At 45.1% G+C, this 18,520-nt stretch overlaps 1 protein-coding gene across 3 annotated transcripts in view; it reads right to left on the reverse strand.

The window, feature by feature from the left end:
* Positions 1 to 674: 674 nt before the first annotated feature.
* LIP2 (lipoyltransferase 2) overlaps positions 675 to 18,520 on the reverse strand; it is a 46,025-nt gene continuing 28,179 nt past the window's right edge. For 2 of the 3 annotated variants that reach the window (XM_086518887.1, XM_086518886.1), the window contains one exon: positions 675 to 1,607. In XM_086518887.1, coding sequence (XP_086375013.1) covers positions 894 to 1,577 — 684 coding nt within the window. In that variant the 5' untranslated portion in view covers positions 1,578 to 1,607 and the 3' untranslated portion in view covers positions 675 to 893. Of the gene's footprint in view, positions 1,608 to 1,706; positions 1,765 to 18,520 lie in introns of all 3 variants that reach the window. The other variant, XM_086518888.1, reaches the window with a different exon arrangement.

An 18,520-nucleotide genomic window follows, 5' to 3' on the forward strand; every position in this document is an offset into this window, starting at 1 on the left:
TTTTAACACAACAGATTTTCTCGTGGTGCCAAGCTACACCGCAAGTGCATGACGATAGATGAAGGTCATCAATGCAAAGGCTCAAGAGAGCAATGGGTGCATATTAACAACGCCCACTTGAAGAAAACATTTGACCTTCATAAGTTTTCTCCAAGCTGCATAATATTGAAGATTCCCCAGGTAGCATGTCATTCGATTGACAGAGGTATATACAACAGGCATTAACTTTGACAGCTTGATCAAAGCACATTACATGAAGCTTAACATTTTTGGCTATTTGGTCAAGCTCCAGCATGTGAATGAATCCTCATCAACAGCACATCAATAAACATGTGTTTCACATTCTGCAATGCATGGCTTGATTGTCTGCTAGGCGTAGACCAGATTTTGCATACATCAGAGATAATGTCACATCTACCTCATGATAAGCCAAGATGCTTGGTCTACAGATTCACCGCTAGGCTGATAATGTGCTCTTCCTTTGGAGTCCTCTGCATGAATAAAACAGAAACCGCGTTCAACCACTTGTGATCATTTACTAGCAAAATGGAGCAAGCTCTCTTGGTCTACCTTCAAGGAAAGAACATAAAAACTCAATATTACCTGCCGTGGATCAAAAGAAATCATGGAAATACTTCATGATTTAGATCTTTCACCATCATTGAGGACTCAGGTGCAAGCATGTGGCTTTGCCTAGTCTCATTAATAGACGAACTTCAAGTGACAAATGTCGATGATAGGGTTAGCATATATTTTTGCGCACAACATATCCACAAATGTTTGACTACACAGTCTTTTGACGAACTTGATCAACATACAAACTCAAACCAGTTTGTTTGTTTACGCATCTAGGGTCCATAAACTTGCCTTCGGAGCGCCCTCGTCCTCACAAACTAGGACCGCCAATGATCGTCTTTCCATAGTATTTCTTCATAGGAAAAAACTTCTACGAAGCTCTTGATTAGCTCTTGGGTGATGGTGTCCTCATCAGGCAGCTGTAAGGAGCTCTCCTTACACAAAGAGGTCACCTGTTTGTCAGGAATCCCACAAGGAATGATGTGGGAAAAAAAATTCAGGTCAGGATCAATGTTGAAAGCCAGACCATGTGAGGAGATGCCACCACTTGATATCCTCACTCCAATTGCTCCTATCTTCCTATTTTCCACCCATACACCTGTCTCTTTCGCCATCCGCCCCTTTGCCTCCACCTTATAGAGAGCAGCCAGCTTGATCATGGTATCTTCTAGGCCCTCCACATACCTTCTTGCACCCAGTTTGGATTCCCGCAGTGAAATGATAGGGTACAAAATAGCCTGATGTGGACCATGAAAGGTGACATCACCCCCCCTCTCCGTGAAGTGCACTTCAGCTCCAATGCTTTGAAGGACATCAGGGGATGAAATGATGTTATGAATTGTGTGCCGCTTTCCAAGAGTAAATGTGGGTGGATGCTGCAGGGATAATAATGTATCCGGAATGCTCCCTTGTCGCCGTTGTTCCACAAGTTTACTTTGCAATTCTAGGGCATCGATATATTTAACCATACCCATCCTCCAAACCTCCAGCTTTCTGGCCATTATTTGTCAAGGCTGCCTTACGGTAATGATCTGCATACAATGCACAAAGAAGACATGAAAAGGTTCAAATACGTGAACCCGGAAAAACACTTTTGCTAGCAGATACGCAAACTTCACGAACTCTGTCACCTGTGATTTCCTACCCTAATCCAATTATTTCAAGTGTAAGCCTAAACAATCTGCACAACTGTAACCAGCAAACGAAAACAAAAAATGAGTGCAAGCCATGGCCACTTATTGGGCATAGCAGTGAGAGAAGCAACAAGAAGACACCAATAGCAGAAAAACCAATTCATTGAAAAGGACACAATCCTTACATTGGATGTGCACTACTACTTTGTCATCCAAAACCCTCTATTTCTTGACAGCTTGAGACAAGATTAGGCAAAGGAAATAAACATAATTGAATTATAAAAATTGAAAAATACGTAAAAAACTTGAAAATGATGCAAGATACCATGAACAAACCACCAATTTTAAAATACAGATAATTCAATTTGAAAATGCCAATGTCATAGGCTTGGGCACCCCAAGTCGAAAAGCTGGCACGACAAGCGAGAGAATCACTTAAAATACTTCACAACTTTAAAATCACGGTTCAATTTTAATCGACACGGCCGCATATCCAAATTCTCAACCGTTGAAGAAATTTTTAAAGGTCTTCTGGCGAACTTCCTTGCCAAAAATTTGTTATATTCTTCATTCTTTTCTTCAATTCCTGCAATGGATTTCAACCTCCCTGCTGAAAGGTGTTATCTCTGTCAGATTCTCCACGAAAACCCATGTGTAATCTAGGATTCTTTATGGCTTATACCCTTTAAAACAGAGCCATGAAGACGGGAGCCCGCCCGATGCGCGATGAAGTAAGGGTGGGAGTGGCTAATAAGTCTCGGGTCAGGACACGAAGATTCTTTAATAACAATTTCCAAAGTGCCCTAAGTGTCCTGTCTGCTCTTTGATAGGACCAGTGTGCTTTCAGAAAAGCACACGCCTGATGCTTTGATACCACTATCATAGGCTTGGGCACCCCAAGTCAAAAATTTGGCACGACACACGAGAGAATCACTTAAAATACTTCACAACTTCAAAATCACAGTTCAATTTTGGTCGACATGGCCCGACGTAGTTCCGTGACCAAAGAGAGTGGCCCCAAAGACTGGTGTCCCTTTCGGTATTTCTTTTATATTAATGCTTGAGCAAAGTAAGACTCCCGACGGGATCTCTGTTCTCACACTCGACGTCCACATGCTCTGAAGAGTGAGGCCCTTGGACTTATTTATTCTTACAATGGATGCCTCAAAAGCAGAGCCAAAGTCCCAAAAGCAACTAGTCCCAAAACTGCTAAAAGCAGTCAGCACAATTTGCGAAAATCCGTACAGACTGCCACATCAGCACCTGTCAACGCAAATCGCGTAAGTCCATACTATCTGCCACGTCAACATTTCAGTGCAAAATTCGGGCATGTCCTACTGCCACGTCAGTACCTCTGTAATGTTTGTCCATATAGTCTACCCGGGTGGTCATGCAACGTCATCTGTTTGTGACAGCCAGAGACATTTTTCCACCATTGCCCAACACTTTGGACACCTCTATTTCTACAGATACAGTAACTCCAAGCGGGCTAAACTCTCAGTTGGGCTCATTGTAATTTGTTGATATGAATCCCAATCTGAGTAGTTGATGGCGAAAGGGACTCCCTGTTTGCGATGATTCTCATGAGCTTTGCTGAGCTTGGGACACAGTTCATGGCAAAAAGCACTTATCTTCTTTGATCTTGTAGCTACCAAAAATTTCATTTCCAAATAGTCATTGCCCGCTTAGAAATGAACCTTGAAAACTTCGTCATAGCATGCAAGCCTTGTTAACTATAGTGGATCTTACTAATGTTGCACCTCTCATTACATTATTGCAAGTCAAAATTTAACCTCATTACAATGCTAAATGCTGGACTGATCTATTGCAAAAACGTTGGGCTGAGCTGATGCAAAATGTTGATGATATTGGGGTGTTGGTGATAGAAACCCTAGGTGTTGAGTGTTGGAGACGCATGGAGTAGTAGGAGGTAGCGCTGGCTTTCTACAGAAGCGTGAGAGAGAGAGAGAGAGAGAGAGAGAGAGAGAGATGGCACCGCACGTTGGGGTCCCAACCACCCTCAAGCACAGCAAGTACTTGCTTTGATTACTTGCACCAAGGTGGAAAGGTACGTAGTGTACGGCATGTTTTAGGTACCTAAGGAACGTACTTCCGTACTGACCACCTTTCAGGTACGTAATAGGTATGTACCATTTGTTAAAAACTCATGTTTTAGTGAAAAACTCATAGACTCATAAACAAATTTACATTACAAATTATAATGCTGAAAATGAACATATTGACAATTGGACATAAAACTCAAATGCCTCAAGCCTCAATGATAAATCATAAAACCAAGTTCAACTACAAGCATATTGTCTCTGGCGTCAGCCAAAAGCTGGCACTGTAAATCCCATACAAACTAAAACAAAACAATGAAACACAGGTACAACCGTCCAAACTCAACTACAAGCATAATGTCTATGGCATCAGCCACAACCCGGCATTGTATATGCCATACAAACTGAAACAAAATAATGAAACACAATAAAAGTCTGTTGCTCTCCAAAGCATGCACATAGGCTATTAGGCGGCATGCCTATAGCCTCAAAAGTATGTGCCAGATGCTGAAGATAAATCGTCGGTAGAGAGCATGCCCCCATCATCAAGGACATTGCGAACTCCTGAGTCCTGTCTGTGAACTTCTCTGCAGTCTTCTGTTGCTCTCTGGAAAGTTACGTGCAGTGAGTATAAGGCATACAGCCTTGGGCTATTAGCCTATTAGCATTCCAGACCACCAAAAGGTCCCAAATCGGCTCAAGTTCCAGGTCCGCATACTAACACTGCACTTTCGGATTTTTTTTAATCTGTAGCACCGTATGGTACCATACCTTACCGTACCGTACGGTTGTACCGTACAAAAGGTAAGGTACGTACGTACCTATGCAATCTTGACTTGCACAAATTACTACAATGCTAAAATGCTGGATTGGTCTCATGCAAAAACGTTGGGCTGAGCTGATGCAAAATGTTGATGATATTGGGGTTTTGGTGATAGAAACGTTAGGTGTTGAGTGTTGGAGGCGCAAGGAGCAGCAGGAGGTAGCACTGGCTTTCTACAGAAGCGTACGTGAGAGAGAGAGAGAGAGAGAGAGAGAGAGAGAGAGAGAGAGAGAGCGCATTTACGTGTATCATTTGAGGATACGCTAAAAAATTAAAGTGTACATTATGAATGGTATTTAGAGTATAAGGGTGCGTTCCCACCCTGTGAGTTAGTGGTGTGAGTTAGTGTACATAAAGAGAGAGGAGAGGACCTTTATATACCCAACAACCTCTCACTGGTACCTTTAAGTTAACTGATTCCCACTAGCTATAGACAATGCTCATGGTGTGAGCGCAAGGCCGCCAAGGGGTGCACCCACGGAAAAGAGTAGAACTCTGGTGAAGAGAAGATTCTTCTCAAACACAGATTGCAAGCGAAAGAAAACCTCAAGAACCTCAAGACCCTCAAGAACCCAAGAACCCAAGACCCAAAAGAACCCAAGAACCCAAGTTCCTCGTGAACTTAAGAACCAAAGATCATAGTGCATGGTCATCACCCGAAGCAAAATGGATACTTCGCATACAGGTGGTGAGCATGAGAGAGGCCACAAAGAATTTTCCCCACCAAGAGATTTTTCCGACCCTCCCCCTTCTCCATCTACGCAACGAGTTGTACAAACTTCCATGGAGGCGATGGTTAAGTCGATGTTGGACATGATGGCCCAACAACAAGAAGCGAATCGCGAAGCGACTCGCGTTGTGCTGGCACAACAAGAAACCAATCGAGTTGCGCTGGCACAACAAGAAGCGACTCGCATTGTCTTGGAACGCAAGCGCGAAGAAGGAAACGAAAGAAGTGCAATACAACAAGAAGCGACTCACATTGCCTTCAAACGCGAGCGCGAAGAACGCAACGAAAGAATTGCCATACAACAAGAAGCGACTCGCATTGCCTTGGAACGCGAGCATGATGAACGAAAAGAAAGGAAAGCACAAAGACAAGAGGAATTTGAAGCAAGACGAGCGGCCTTGGAGGCCGATCGGGAGGGAACTCCGCACTCAAGGATTGCTTCGACAAGTACTTGCCTCGAAGTCCGAACTAGCCAAAGATCGTGGGTATTCCTCAAGTGGCGCAAGCCACGATTCGGACTCCAACAACCCAGTCAGAGAGAAGTTGACTTTCAGTAAGTATGATGGTAAGATGGATCCTACGATTATTCATTCTCGGTTGCATCAATTTAATGCTTATTTTGCGACAACTAAGAAGACAGGGAATAGCAAGGTTTTGACGGCAGCTATGTACCTTGCCAGTGATGCCATCAATTGGTACCACGCATGGCAAGAGGCACAGTTAGCCGCGCACCTAGAGGAAGCCGACAACTTCACGCCCCTTTCCTTCAATTGGGCTGATTTCCAAGACAAGCTCAAGGTGCGGTTTATGCCACCTCAATACCTCGCACGATTGAAGGATGATTAGCGTGCTCTGAAGCAAAATGGTATGCCGGTTATGTCTTTTTCTAATCGTGTTTTGCAGCTAGGTACCCAATTACGCAAGTCGGATGATGAGTGCAAAGAGGCATTCCTTTTTGGGTTAGACGATTATATCAAGTTTGATGTAGAAGTCTTCGACCCAATCGATCTCAACAAGGCGGTAGCAATTGCTCTCTCCCAAGAGATGAAGCACAACAAGGGAAAGCCTAAGGAGAACAGGACTTCCACAAGTACCTCACAGATTTCTTAGAACGGTAAGAACAGTCACTCTTCTAACCAATCTTCCAATAGTCTCTTTGGAAAAGAATTCTTCCAATGAACCTAAGGGTAAGGCTAACACAATTGCTAAACCTAAGCTCAATCCAGATGAAAAAGTAGCACAAGGAATTTTAGGAGGATACATCAGTCGGAAAAGCAAAGCACTTATTCTAAGGTCGGTCATTGTTTTCATTGTCACATTAAGGCTCACATAAAAAGAACATGTCCTAAGCTTGAATCGAATGAATCTAAAGAATCCACAGAACCCACTTCCTTTGCCAATGCAATTAATGATAACACGAGTGTGCCCCAAGTTTCTCCTGACCCTACCATTGATGATTCTCTCATTAAATGTATATGACCTTAAAAGTTATGGTCATATGACGGGGCAGCGTTTTGTCATATTGTTTGACCCAGGTAGTATGCATGATGTGATCGGTCCCTCTCTTGTTGAGAAAGCCCACCTAGAGGTTAGTCAAAAATCTCCTCTCGAGGTCTCTGGCTTTGCTCCCGTATGGACTCTCTCATCACGAAAGAGTGCCTTGGTGTGGTGTTTACAGTTCAACAAGCTACTTTTTGAATAAAAAATTGTCTCTCCTCTCTCAGAATGTGATATGATTTTGGGCATAAAATGGTTTCGTGAGCTTAACCCTCTCATTGATTGGGAGGCTAACACTTTCACTCTCAATGCCAAAACTGACTCTCCCATTGTCATTCGTGCAGAGGAAGTTGTTCATTCTCCCTCTCTCATTGCTAATGTGCAGGCGAAGATTGAACGGATTCAGGAGAAGAGGACTCTCTCAGTCTCTTCTTCTCCAAAGCATGACACAGGATTTGCATGATTATGAGAAGCGTGATGAATTGAAGGATAATGATGAGCATGATGATTTGAAGATAAAATCTGATCAGATGGCACGCTTGTTCATGTACAATGTGTTTAAGTACCATGGTATGCCACAATCGATTATCAGTGATCGTGATCCTCGCATGACCAGTTTGTTCTGGAGAGGATTGTTTGAGAACATGGGGACTACACTCAAGTTCTCGTCTTCGTTTCATCCACAAACTGATGGACAGTCAGAAGAGGCTAATTCTACTATCTTAGATCTGCTGAAATGCTATGTGTCAGATAATAAGGGCAAGTGGGAACAGTATTTGCCTATGCTTGAGTATGCGTACAATAATACGGGGCATTCGTCTACTGGCAAAGCACCTTTTGAAATTGTTAAAGGCGGCAAAAAGGTTCCTCCCATTTTGCATACAAAGGACAAGATCTTTGAGGTAGATTGATATGTTGAGAACATGGATGAGATGTATAAGAAGATTGAAGTTGCCTTGGAGAAGACTCAGGCAAAGCAGAAAAAGGCTACTAATCGACATCGTCGTGAATTGCTGTTATCACCTGGTGATTGGGTTCTGTAAGGTTCGAAAAGGCAAGGTTAAAGAAGATGAAGGGCAAGGAACGGCTATTTCCTAAGCTCAGCATGCGTTACTATGGGCCTTCTCAAGTGCTTGACAAGATCAACGATGTGGCTTACACACTGAAATTGCCTGATGCGTGGAAGATTCATAAGCCCCTTCGTGGGTGATGTGCCAGAAGATATGCCAGATCAGGATAAGCCAGAAGTTGAAGAACTTGATGAGATCCTGGTACCTGAGCAAGTTTTGGCACATAAGGACAGAAAAGTTAAAGGACAAGTTGCAAGACGCTATTTGGTGAAGTTCAAGAACTATCCGCCTATGGATGCAAAGTGGATGAAAGAGCATGAACTATCAGAGTCACCAAATGTAGTGCAGCTTTACCTTGAAGCCTTTGGGTTACAGCCTACTTATGCCCCAACCCAACGTGTGCAAAGGAGGGGTGATGATAGAGCTAGTACATCAAATGTACATATGAATTCAGTGTAATAGATGGAAATGACAAAAGTATGAAGGCCTCATTAAGATTTGTATCTATATGTTATGACCTTTCTTGCGGATACATGCGATGAGAAGATGTATCCACGGAAAGGAGTACAACTTGGGTGAAGAGAAGATCCTTCTCTAACACAAATTGCAAGCGAAAGAACAACCTCAAGAACCGAGACCCCCAAGAACCCAAGTTCCTCGTGAACTTAAGAACCCAACACCACAAGAACCCACGACTTCAGCGGATGATCATCACTCGAAGAGAAATGATTACTTCGCTTGGAGGTGATGAGCATGCAAGAGACGAAGAAGAATTTTCCCACCAGGAGGTTTTTCCGACCCTCCCCCTTTCCCATCTACGTTAAGGATTGCACTAACTCCTATGGAGGCTTTCGACAAGATGGTGATGGACATGAAGTTAGACCGCGAGGCACGAAAAGCAGAAAGAGAAGCAAACAGAAAGGCCTACGAAGAAGAAATGGCAGACATAGATCGTGAATACGAAGAAAGCATAGCAGCCATTGAGTGTAAGTACGACTTGGAAGACAAAGAACGACGAGTCAAATTGGATCGCGAAAACAAAGAAAGTCAAGCAAAATTTGATCGCGAGTACAAAGCCATAAAAGAAAAGAGCGACCAACACATGAAAGAGTTCTTGCGACTCTTTTCTCAAGTTCAAGCACAGATGCAAGAGATTCGGGAAAAGGAGACTCTCTCCGTCTCTTCTTCTCCAAAGCATGACACACAGGATTTGCATGATTATGAGAAGCATGATGAATTGGATGACAAAGATAAGCATGATGATTTGAATGATATTGCTAAGCATGATGAACAGGATGCCAATGACGAGCATGATGATTTGCATGATCAAGATGTGATTTCTCACAAGCATGATGAGTTGCATGAAGATGATGTGATTGTTCACAAGGATGATGTGTTAGTGGATGCTTTTTCTAGTGAAAGCTAACCTCATTGTAGATTCGATCAATCACGAAGAACCGATCTTGGCTTTCGAGTCGAGGTCCAAAGAACCCCCACAGGACGATTCGATCATTCAGGAAGAACCGATCTTGGCTCTCGAGCCTAGGTCCAATGAACCTCACAGGAAGTATTATGTGTTCGCATGATTGATACGCACGCATTGTTCGAGTGTTTCATTCGTGATCGTTTCCTGTATTTCAGTCAACATCTTTATGTGATCCCTTTTTCTAGGCATGACATATTGTACGTTGAGCACGTTTCACTCATGAATGAGCACGAATGTAGGCGGATTGTTCATGAAAAGTATGTATGTAAGGAAGTCACATTCCATGTCTCTTCCTTGGCATGACACAGTACCCGAACGAGCACATGAAAGTATGAGCACCAAGTATGGGCATTTCCGTTGTGAATAGCCACAGTTGATTGATCTAAATCATAAGAGCAAGATTCGATCTCATTGTTTGCGTGTATGTGGTGAACGGTTTAGCACTCCGTCTCTTTGTTCATCTACATTGCATGCACAGTCTTTGAGGAAGACGAGATTTTTTCCACTCACTTTACATGGAATAGGTATGTTCATAGTTTTGTGTTGGAAGTGGTTTCAAGAATTTTCAGCCATGGAGATTCTTGAAGAAGAAAGAAGCATGACACTCGACGAAGTAGAAGCATTGAAAGAGCCACACAAGACTTTGTGTCGCTTTCAGTGCGGCCCAAAGAAGCAAGCGTTGCAGACCTTTATGAAGTTCAAGTACCGCACGACCCACACATCAAAGTGGGCCGACGACGAGTCCCTTCCAGGATTCTGGATGCTATTGGCGATCTCCCTCGACGCCATACAGTTCGGTACCAGTACCTCACTTTGAAAAGGAGGGGATGTCACGTGACACATCCAACCCTATGTGTCCGTGGATAAACTAAAGCATTATCAGGGTTCAGTCATTCTTGTCAGTCTAGATTTAGAAGTGATCTGGCACTTTTGTGAGTCTATTCGTAGACCGTGCATGTCCAGTCACTTAGTATAGATGCATATCCTCTGGTTGCACACAGCATGATCATAAGCATTCCCATCAGAATCCATCAGATTCCATCAGGGGAATTTTCCAGTACATTTAGCCTATTTTCCAGTGCATTTAGCCTATTTTACCTATTTTTGGCATTTTTCACTTATTAATTTAAGTGACTTCATAACAAAAGTAGGTAGGGCAATTTTGCTAAGTTTGTATACAAGCAAACCCAAGTTAGCACTCAATGGCAAAAGAGACAACAGGAGCCAAGCTCAGCAGGCAACTTCTCAGCAGAACCTTGGTGAATTCCCTCCAAGCAAGATCCCAAGCCTTGGCGTTTTCTCCAAGCAGCAAATTCATATCCCTAGCGTTTTCAACAGCCTTCATCGCCGGCAAGCCAAGCCCTTGGGGTTTTTGCATCACATCGTCGCCGGTAAGCCCATCACATGCCTGGCGTTTTTGGTTGACCTCAGCTTGCTAGCGTTTTTGGTTCTCAGTACACCTAGCGTTTTTGGATTTCAGCCCCAGCTTTGCAGGGTTTCCATTACCATCAGACGGCTGGAATTTCAGCACCGTTTTCAGCAATAGAAGACTTGCAGATTCAGCCCACAACAAGTAGCAGATTCAGCCGGTAAAGACATCAGTTTTCAGCATTTAGGAACCTCAGTTTTCAGCCCTAAACCTGCAGATTTTCAGCGAAAAAGACCCATAGAAACAGCCCCAAAAATCAGAGTTTTTGGACCCGCAGCAGATTTCAGCCCATAGCGTTTGTGGACAACAGTAGAAAGATTGCAGATTTCAGCCCTTAGGTCGACTTCGTCGTCATCGTCGACATAGCCTAGACTTGCATCAGTCTCATGCATACCATTTGTACCAGATTGTGCAGTCATAAGTAGACCACTCTCGCCGACGAGAGTGGGGCCTTCGGAGGAGGGTTTTACAACGTCTCTGGTGTCGTATCTCTCTTCTCTCTCAGTCTCATACACTTGCACGCACAGTGTCTATTCACTTTGTTTGTGATCATAGCATTCTCTCATTAAGAACGGAAGGCTCCCCCTTCCATACGAACAAAAGGAACCTTGAGCACAGTTCAAAGCACTCATCTTGAGCAAAGCGCAAACATTCATTCCGTTGCACCTAACATTGGTATCAAAGCTTTGGCAGTGTTCTGTATCACTCAAGGAAAGAACCACAAGAATCACAAGAGTTATTTTTGCTTGTTGCAGTCGCACGAACCCAAGTTCGCTTGGGCGTGTCGATTCCTAATCGTGTTTTGGAAGAGTGACAGGAGGTCGGCCGGCCAATCGACGTGAGGTGGGAAAAAGTGTTGCTAATTGGACTATTTTCTAATTTTTAATGATCAATTTCTTTCTCTAGGATATTTTATTGTGTAAAGATTGTAGCTACAGGAAGCGCCATCAAGAACGGACAACTCTGATGTGTCATTTGATGGGTGACGGTAAACATCGCGAAGGAGTTTCCGTAAGTTCGGTAGAAAGGGCCCGGTTACGAGTGCCCCTGATGCGTCACATGATGGGTGACGGGTGCATCAGAAAGGGGGCATTCCGTAGGCTGAGGAGGAAATCCGAACTAAGTAAGAAAATACACGTAAGAACGCAAGCACAAGAATAAAGATGGGTTCAAAGAAGCTTTTTACGAAAAGCAGTAACTTTCGCGGGAGGGCAGATGCTTTCCCGCGAGGAGTCTGTGTCTGCGTTGCATCTTTGCCCGTGTTCTGCACCCTGGGACGCCTGGAATGTGTTCGTGTAGCATTGTTTTCACTAACTGAGTGAGTTTTGAAAGTTTAAACAAGTTCACACTTTATTTTATAAAGTGGCCGGTCACTTTTAAGTGACCAGCCCTCTTATAATAAAAAAAGCAATGCTCTAAAAATCCTACGTTAAAACTCTACAAAAAAAGCCTACGCAAGGCTGGCTGAATTCAGCGATCTCTCTCTCTCCTCTCGCTAGGGGCGCCAGGCTTTTGCTTTTCGGCTCCTATTCCCGCCGGGTGCAAGGGCCTATAAAAGGGCAGTTAGCGTTCCAGTTTTACACACGCCAGGAGCAGCAGCAAGAGTTAGCGCTAAGAATTTGGAGCAGTCATTGCGAAGGAAATTCAGCAAGTGTTCGTGTGACGACTGAGTACGGAGGTCGCTTTTCCGAGCAAGGAGCTACAGGTATAATTTGTTGATACGCATTGCGAGCTATTGCTTTGTGTGGTTGTTTTGCAGGAATCCTCCCTCACGGGAAGTACGACCTTTGCATCTAAGTCCCTCTCGGGAAGTACGGCTTCGTGCCTAAGTCCCTTACGGGAAAGTACGGCCTCGTGCCTAAGTCCTTCACGGGAAAAGAACGACATTCGGGTCTAAGATTACCGAACGGAGGGGTTTCCTCGGATTCTTGTGCTTGTATATGAACTCTCCCTGAATAAAGAATACTCTTGACGGGGGGGAGACCAGCCCATCTTCTGGTCCCCAATACTGTGTCGATCTTCTCCCTTCTCTCACATTTGCAAAGTATTTTATTTTTCAGATTTCTAAGTGGTCATGTACGCTCCCGTTTTGTGACAAAAAGCAACCTTGGTATGAGCGCAAGGCCGCCAAGGGGTGCGCCCGCGGAAAGGAGTAGAACTTGGGTGAAGAGAAGATCCTTCTCTAACACAGATTGCAAGCGAAAGAAGAACCTCAAGAACCAAGACCCCCAAGAACCCAAGTTCCTCGTGAACTTAAGAACCCAGGACCACAAGAACCCACGACTTCAATGGATGATCATCACTCAAAGCGAAATGGATACTTCGCTTGGAGGTGATGAGCATGCGAGAGGCGAAGAAGAATTTTCCCCACCGGGAGGTTTTTCCGACCCTCCCCCTTCCCCATCTACGTCAAGGATTGCACTAACTCCTATGGAGGCTTTCGACAAGATGGTGATGGACATGAAGTTAGACCGCGAAGCACGAAAAGCAGAAAGAGAAGCAGACAGAAAGGCCTACGAAGAAGAAATGGCAGACATAGATCGTGAATACGAAGAAAGCATGGCAGCCATAGAGTGTAAGTACGACTTGGAAGACAAAGAACGACAAGTCAAATTGGATCGCGAAAACAAAGAAAGTCAAGCAAAATTTGATCACGAGTACAAAGCCATAAAAGAAAAGAGCGACTGTCACGGGGACGTGGCAACTGTTAACTATGTCACAAGGACGTGACAACTGCTAACTTTAGTTGTTGGTTTCTTTCCAAGGGGTTTTGTTTTATTTTTGAGACCCTCTTCTTGAAGTAGCAAACGGTCGGACATTGCATGGCCAATGTGAACGGTAGTTTCATCCGCAGATGGGTAGTGGTCGGCACTGGAATTCGTATGGTAAGAGGATGTCTAGGCTCAGAGCAAGATCATATAGGTCCCCCCGTCGCACTTAGCAAGTTGGTGGATACTAGGAAGTGAACTCAATAAAGGCCTAAAGTCAAGGTGTGACTATCAACAAAAAAGTATCCAACAGTTGGGCCACATTGCATTTTTGGATGCGGTCCCAATGAGGATAGATAGTTAGAAGACCAGTGGGAGCCCAATGGAAGCATCTCCTAAAATTTAGGGAACTGCTATTTTGGGCCGAGCAATGTGTTCGTGTCATTACCTCTGGTATGACTAGTGGAACATTTTACTACTCTGCCGCGAAGTCAACTAGGCAATCGGTCAGGATATTTTTAAGCGGCGAACCCGAAACGGGAAAATGCTTGTAAAATGCGCCAAGTGTTGCATTTTTGTGCACTTTCCAATGCAAGGAGAAGTTGGCGCTAAATTTAGAGAAGGGAGGCTCATTTGCAACACTCTGTCCACAGGTTAAGAGCTATAGAGTGCTTCCTTTCCCTCTTATGTACAGTACGGTGCCAGGAGTGATGCCCTGCACGCTACGCACTGCCCTCTCTCTCCCCTACAAGCAATATGTTATGCCCCACTAGTGGGCTTTTCATTTGACCAATGTACAGTTATGTGGGTTCATGCGCGATTGCCGAGGCAAGAGCCTCTTGCACAGGTACTGGATTAGCTAGCGGCTAATCCCCCGCAGGTACAGGTGAATTCGGAGAGATTTCACGCCAGAAATCTCATCCGATTCAAAGGGCAAGTAGCCCTACAGGTGCCGGAGCTCGAGGTCTTGCTACAAATGCGACCGGCACGCAAAACGGAGCCCAAAACAGGGAATTACAGCCTGCTGTGTATTTTTGCAGGTTTAGGGTTTCGGCCCTAAACGGACCCTCATACCCCCAGGAGGTTCGGGGACACAAGGGGACCGCTGTACAGGTGAATTGGCGCATTTTCAGGGCAGAAAACAGAGAATTCAGTGTGCTGCAGATTCTCGCCAGGTTTTGCAAAGTGTCCGTATGCGTCGGGAAAGTCACCTATTGGGTGGGAATACTGACTGTGAAGCGTCCTAGTATAGTTATGCTGCCGAAATCGGGCCAGAACAGGTGTTTCTTAGCCTGGATTGTGCCGGGCAGCTTGTAGGAGATCACAGGTTTTATTCCCTCTGTTAAAGAATAAAGAAATACCGAAAGGGGCGCCAATTTTGGGGCCTACAGGTTGTCGGCGTCTGCTCGGAGCATTCGAGCTTCCGAGCCGTGTGTGTACTTAGGTGTTAATCCCCGTTGCAGGTTACCTTTGCAAAGTGCTTTGTGTGTGTGTCTAAAGTAAAGAATTTCGGTGAAAGCGAACGCCTACCGCCCTACGGGCCGGTTTCATGGTTCCGTCGCCGGCACATCAATCGCTTTTTCCTTAAAGAGTGAGCCTGGATTGTTTTGGGTAAAGACACAGAGTGCAGGAACGCGGGGATTACACTATGGCCGACAAGGGGAAGGGAATTATGGAAGAGGGTTCCTCTTCAAAGGACAGGCAGGAGATTCCTATGGTTTTTGAGATTGGCGAGAGCTCACGGCCACGTCAGTCTATACCTCCTGTCAACGTGAATGTCCCTCCAGTAGTACAGGGCTTTATGACTGGGCAACTTGAGGATGATACGTTCAAGACTCAGTTAGTTGCCGCGGTGAATGTCTTTTCGCAGCTGGTGCAGAATCCGAGGTTTATGGAGTTCTTGCAAGCGCCACCAGTGCAACAGCAAAATAGGCAACCTACGCCACGTACGAAGCTTGTTGATGCTCAAGCCCAGGTACTTCATGTGGCACAGGAGGAAAGGGAACACTCGCATATTGCAGAGTCGGGGGCTCCAAAGCAGGTTCCTCCCGTGCTTGAACAGGTGGCTAGAACGCCTATTCCACAAGTTATGTCAGTTTAGCCCGCCACCTTTCAGAGCCAGCATGCTGTCTTGAATGGACAGGGAGCTGGATACCAGGCAATGCACTCAGTTTTTCCACCACCCACGGTACATCCTGGGTATTTCGGGGGTGGATCAGTGTTCCAAAGTATGGCTGGTTATGCGCCTGGAAGTCAACCGTACATGCCAGGAACAGTGTTCGGGGGTATGCAAGGCATCATGCCAAACCCCATGTATAGTAGTATCGGCATGCAGCAAGGTTTCCACTGCAACCAGGGCCAGTTTTGGGTGCCACAGGGTCATTTTGGCATGGCTGGTTTTTCTGGACAACAGCCAGATATCACACCTCTGACGCAAAATGTGAATGGCCAAGATGTGCCGATCATGCCTACTACAGTGCCCATGTTGCAGACCATTCCGTATGAAAACTTGGGGGCACTAGAGAAGTCGAAGGCTTACAAAGAAGGTGGTGCAGCAATAAAGTTCAGTACCTTTAGTGGTTTCGAGGATAAGACAAAGGCCCTCACTTTCCTCCAGCAGTTTGATACAGCTTATGCGGGAGGGAATTTTACAGAGGCCTCGAAGGTCAGGAAAGCTGCCACTTTCTTGAAGGACAATGCGCTTACATGGTGGACGACATTGTTAATGCAAGGACAGGCACCCGCCACTTGGGTTTACTTCAAGCAAATGTTTGCATCTGCTTGGCTATCAAATCAATTTGAAGCCGACGTCATGACAGATGGGCACCAGCTTACTTCAACTTCGTGCAAGAGCTTGCTAGAGTACAATAGGAGGTTTTGTAAAGTGTTGCTAATTGGACTATTTTCTAATTTTTAATGATTAATTTCTTTCTCTAGGATATTTTATTGTGTACACTAAGAACTGTTAAAAGATTGTAGCTACAGGAAGCGTCATCAAGAACGAACAACTCTGATGTGTCATTTGATGGGTGATGGTAAACATCGCGAAGGAGTTTCCGTAAGTTCGGTGGAAAGGGCCGGGTTACAAGTGCCCCTGATGCGTCACATGATGGGTGACGGGTGCATCAGAAAGGGGGCATTCCGTAGGCTGAGGAGGAAATCCGAACTGAGTAAGAAAATACGCCTAAGAACGCAAGCACAAGAATAAAGATGGGTTCAAAGAAGCTTTTTACGAAAAGTAGTAACTTTCGCGGGAGTGCAGATGCTTTCCCGCGAGGAGTCTGTGTCTGCATTGCATCTGTGCCCGTGTTCTACACCTTGGGACGCCTGGAATGTGTTCGTGTAGCATTGTTTTCACTAACTGAGTGAGTTTTTAAAGTTTAAACAAGTTCACACTTTATTTTATAAAGTGGCCGGTCACTTTTAAGTGACCAGCCCTCTTATAATAAAAAAAGCAATGCTCTAAAAATCCTACGTTAAAACTCTACAAAAAAAGCCTACGCAAGGTTGGCTGAATTCAACGATCTCTCTCTCTCCTCTCGCTAGGGGCGCCAAGCTTTTGCTTTTTGGCTCCTATTCCCGCCGGGTGCAAGGCCCTATAAAAGGGCAGTTAGCGTTCCAGTTTTACACACGCCAGGAGCAGCAGCAGGAGTTAGCGCTGAGAATTTGGAGCAGTCATTGCAAAGGAAATTCAGCAAGTGTTCGTGTGACGACTAAGTATGGAGGTCGCTTTTCCGAGCAAGGAGCTACAGGTATAATTTGTTGATACGCATTGCGAGCTATTGCTTTGTGTGGTTGTTTTGCAGGAATCCTCCCTCACGGGAAGTACGACCTTTGCGTCTAAGTCCCTCTCGGGAAGTACGGGTTCGCGCCTAAGTCCCTTACGGGAAAGTACGGCCTCGTGCCTAAGTCCTTCATGGGAAAAGAACGACCTTCGGGTCTAAGATTACCGAACGGAGGGGTTTCCTCGGATTCTTGTGCTTGTCTATGAACTCTTGACGGGGGTGGACCAACCCATCATCTGGTCCCCAATACTGTGTCGATCTTCTCCCTTCTCTCACATTTGCAAAGTATTTTATTTTTCAGATTTTTAAGTGCTCGTGTACGCTCCCGTTTTGTGACAGTGGTATCAGAGCTCGGACTCCTCTCTTTCTCTGCAAAGAAGGACGATTCCGGGAAGACTATTGCCAGATGTCCAAAAGCTCTTGGGCGGAATGAAGAGAACGAATGGAACTGATGCAGCCGGGCATCCAGACCACACTGTTGGCGTGAGACCACAGGAAGAAAGAGAAGAAGAACGTGCCGAGCTGCACAAAGGATCTTCGGATCGGAATGAACAGCCTACTCCAAGGAAAGGCCAGGAAAAAGCGCTCTCTTTGCTAGACGAGAGCAAGGATATCTCTATTTCATCTCCATCTTACTCCCCTGATTATACTTCTACTTCTCAATCTTCTCGCCAAAAGAAGGAAGCTGCTACTACTACTACCCTACATCAACCTAAAGATAAGCCTCGATTCAAGAAGCATGGTCGCAAGTCTCAACATCGCATGAGAGTCTTCAAATCGGGCGACAAGGACATCAAGTTCGAAACCTACAACGGACGGAGAGATATATCCAAAGCACTGTCCTTCATCAGACAGTTGGAAGTCGCTTTACCAATGGGCACTTCACAGAAAGATCCAAATTGCGCCATGTGGGGATGCACCTCAAGGAAACGGCCAGTAATTGGTGGTTAGCCAAGATTTTGGAAGGTTCTCAGGCCAGAACTTGGGAGAGATTCAAATCTGAATTTTATGAACAGTTTCTTCCACCCAACTTCAAGCAGGACATACGGAAGGAATGGGACTGGCTCGCCCAGAAGGAACATGAGAGAGTCACGACCTATGTGGACAAGTATTGGTCGGTTCTTCTGAAGGTCACTCCCTTCATGAAGATTGCCGACGAGGAAAAGAAACGAAAGTTCGAAGCGGGTCTCCAACCACAGCTTCGAAAGAGTATGAAAGTGTAT

Source organism: Adiantum capillus-veneris, chromosome 8, assembly GCF_014529385.1.
Source record: "Adiantum capillus-veneris isolate H3 chromosome 8, ASM1452938v2, whole genome shotgun sequence".
In the NCBI taxonomy this organism is placed as follows: Eukaryota; Viridiplantae; Streptophyta; class Polypodiopsida; order Polypodiales; family Pteridaceae; genus Adiantum; species Adiantum capillus-veneris.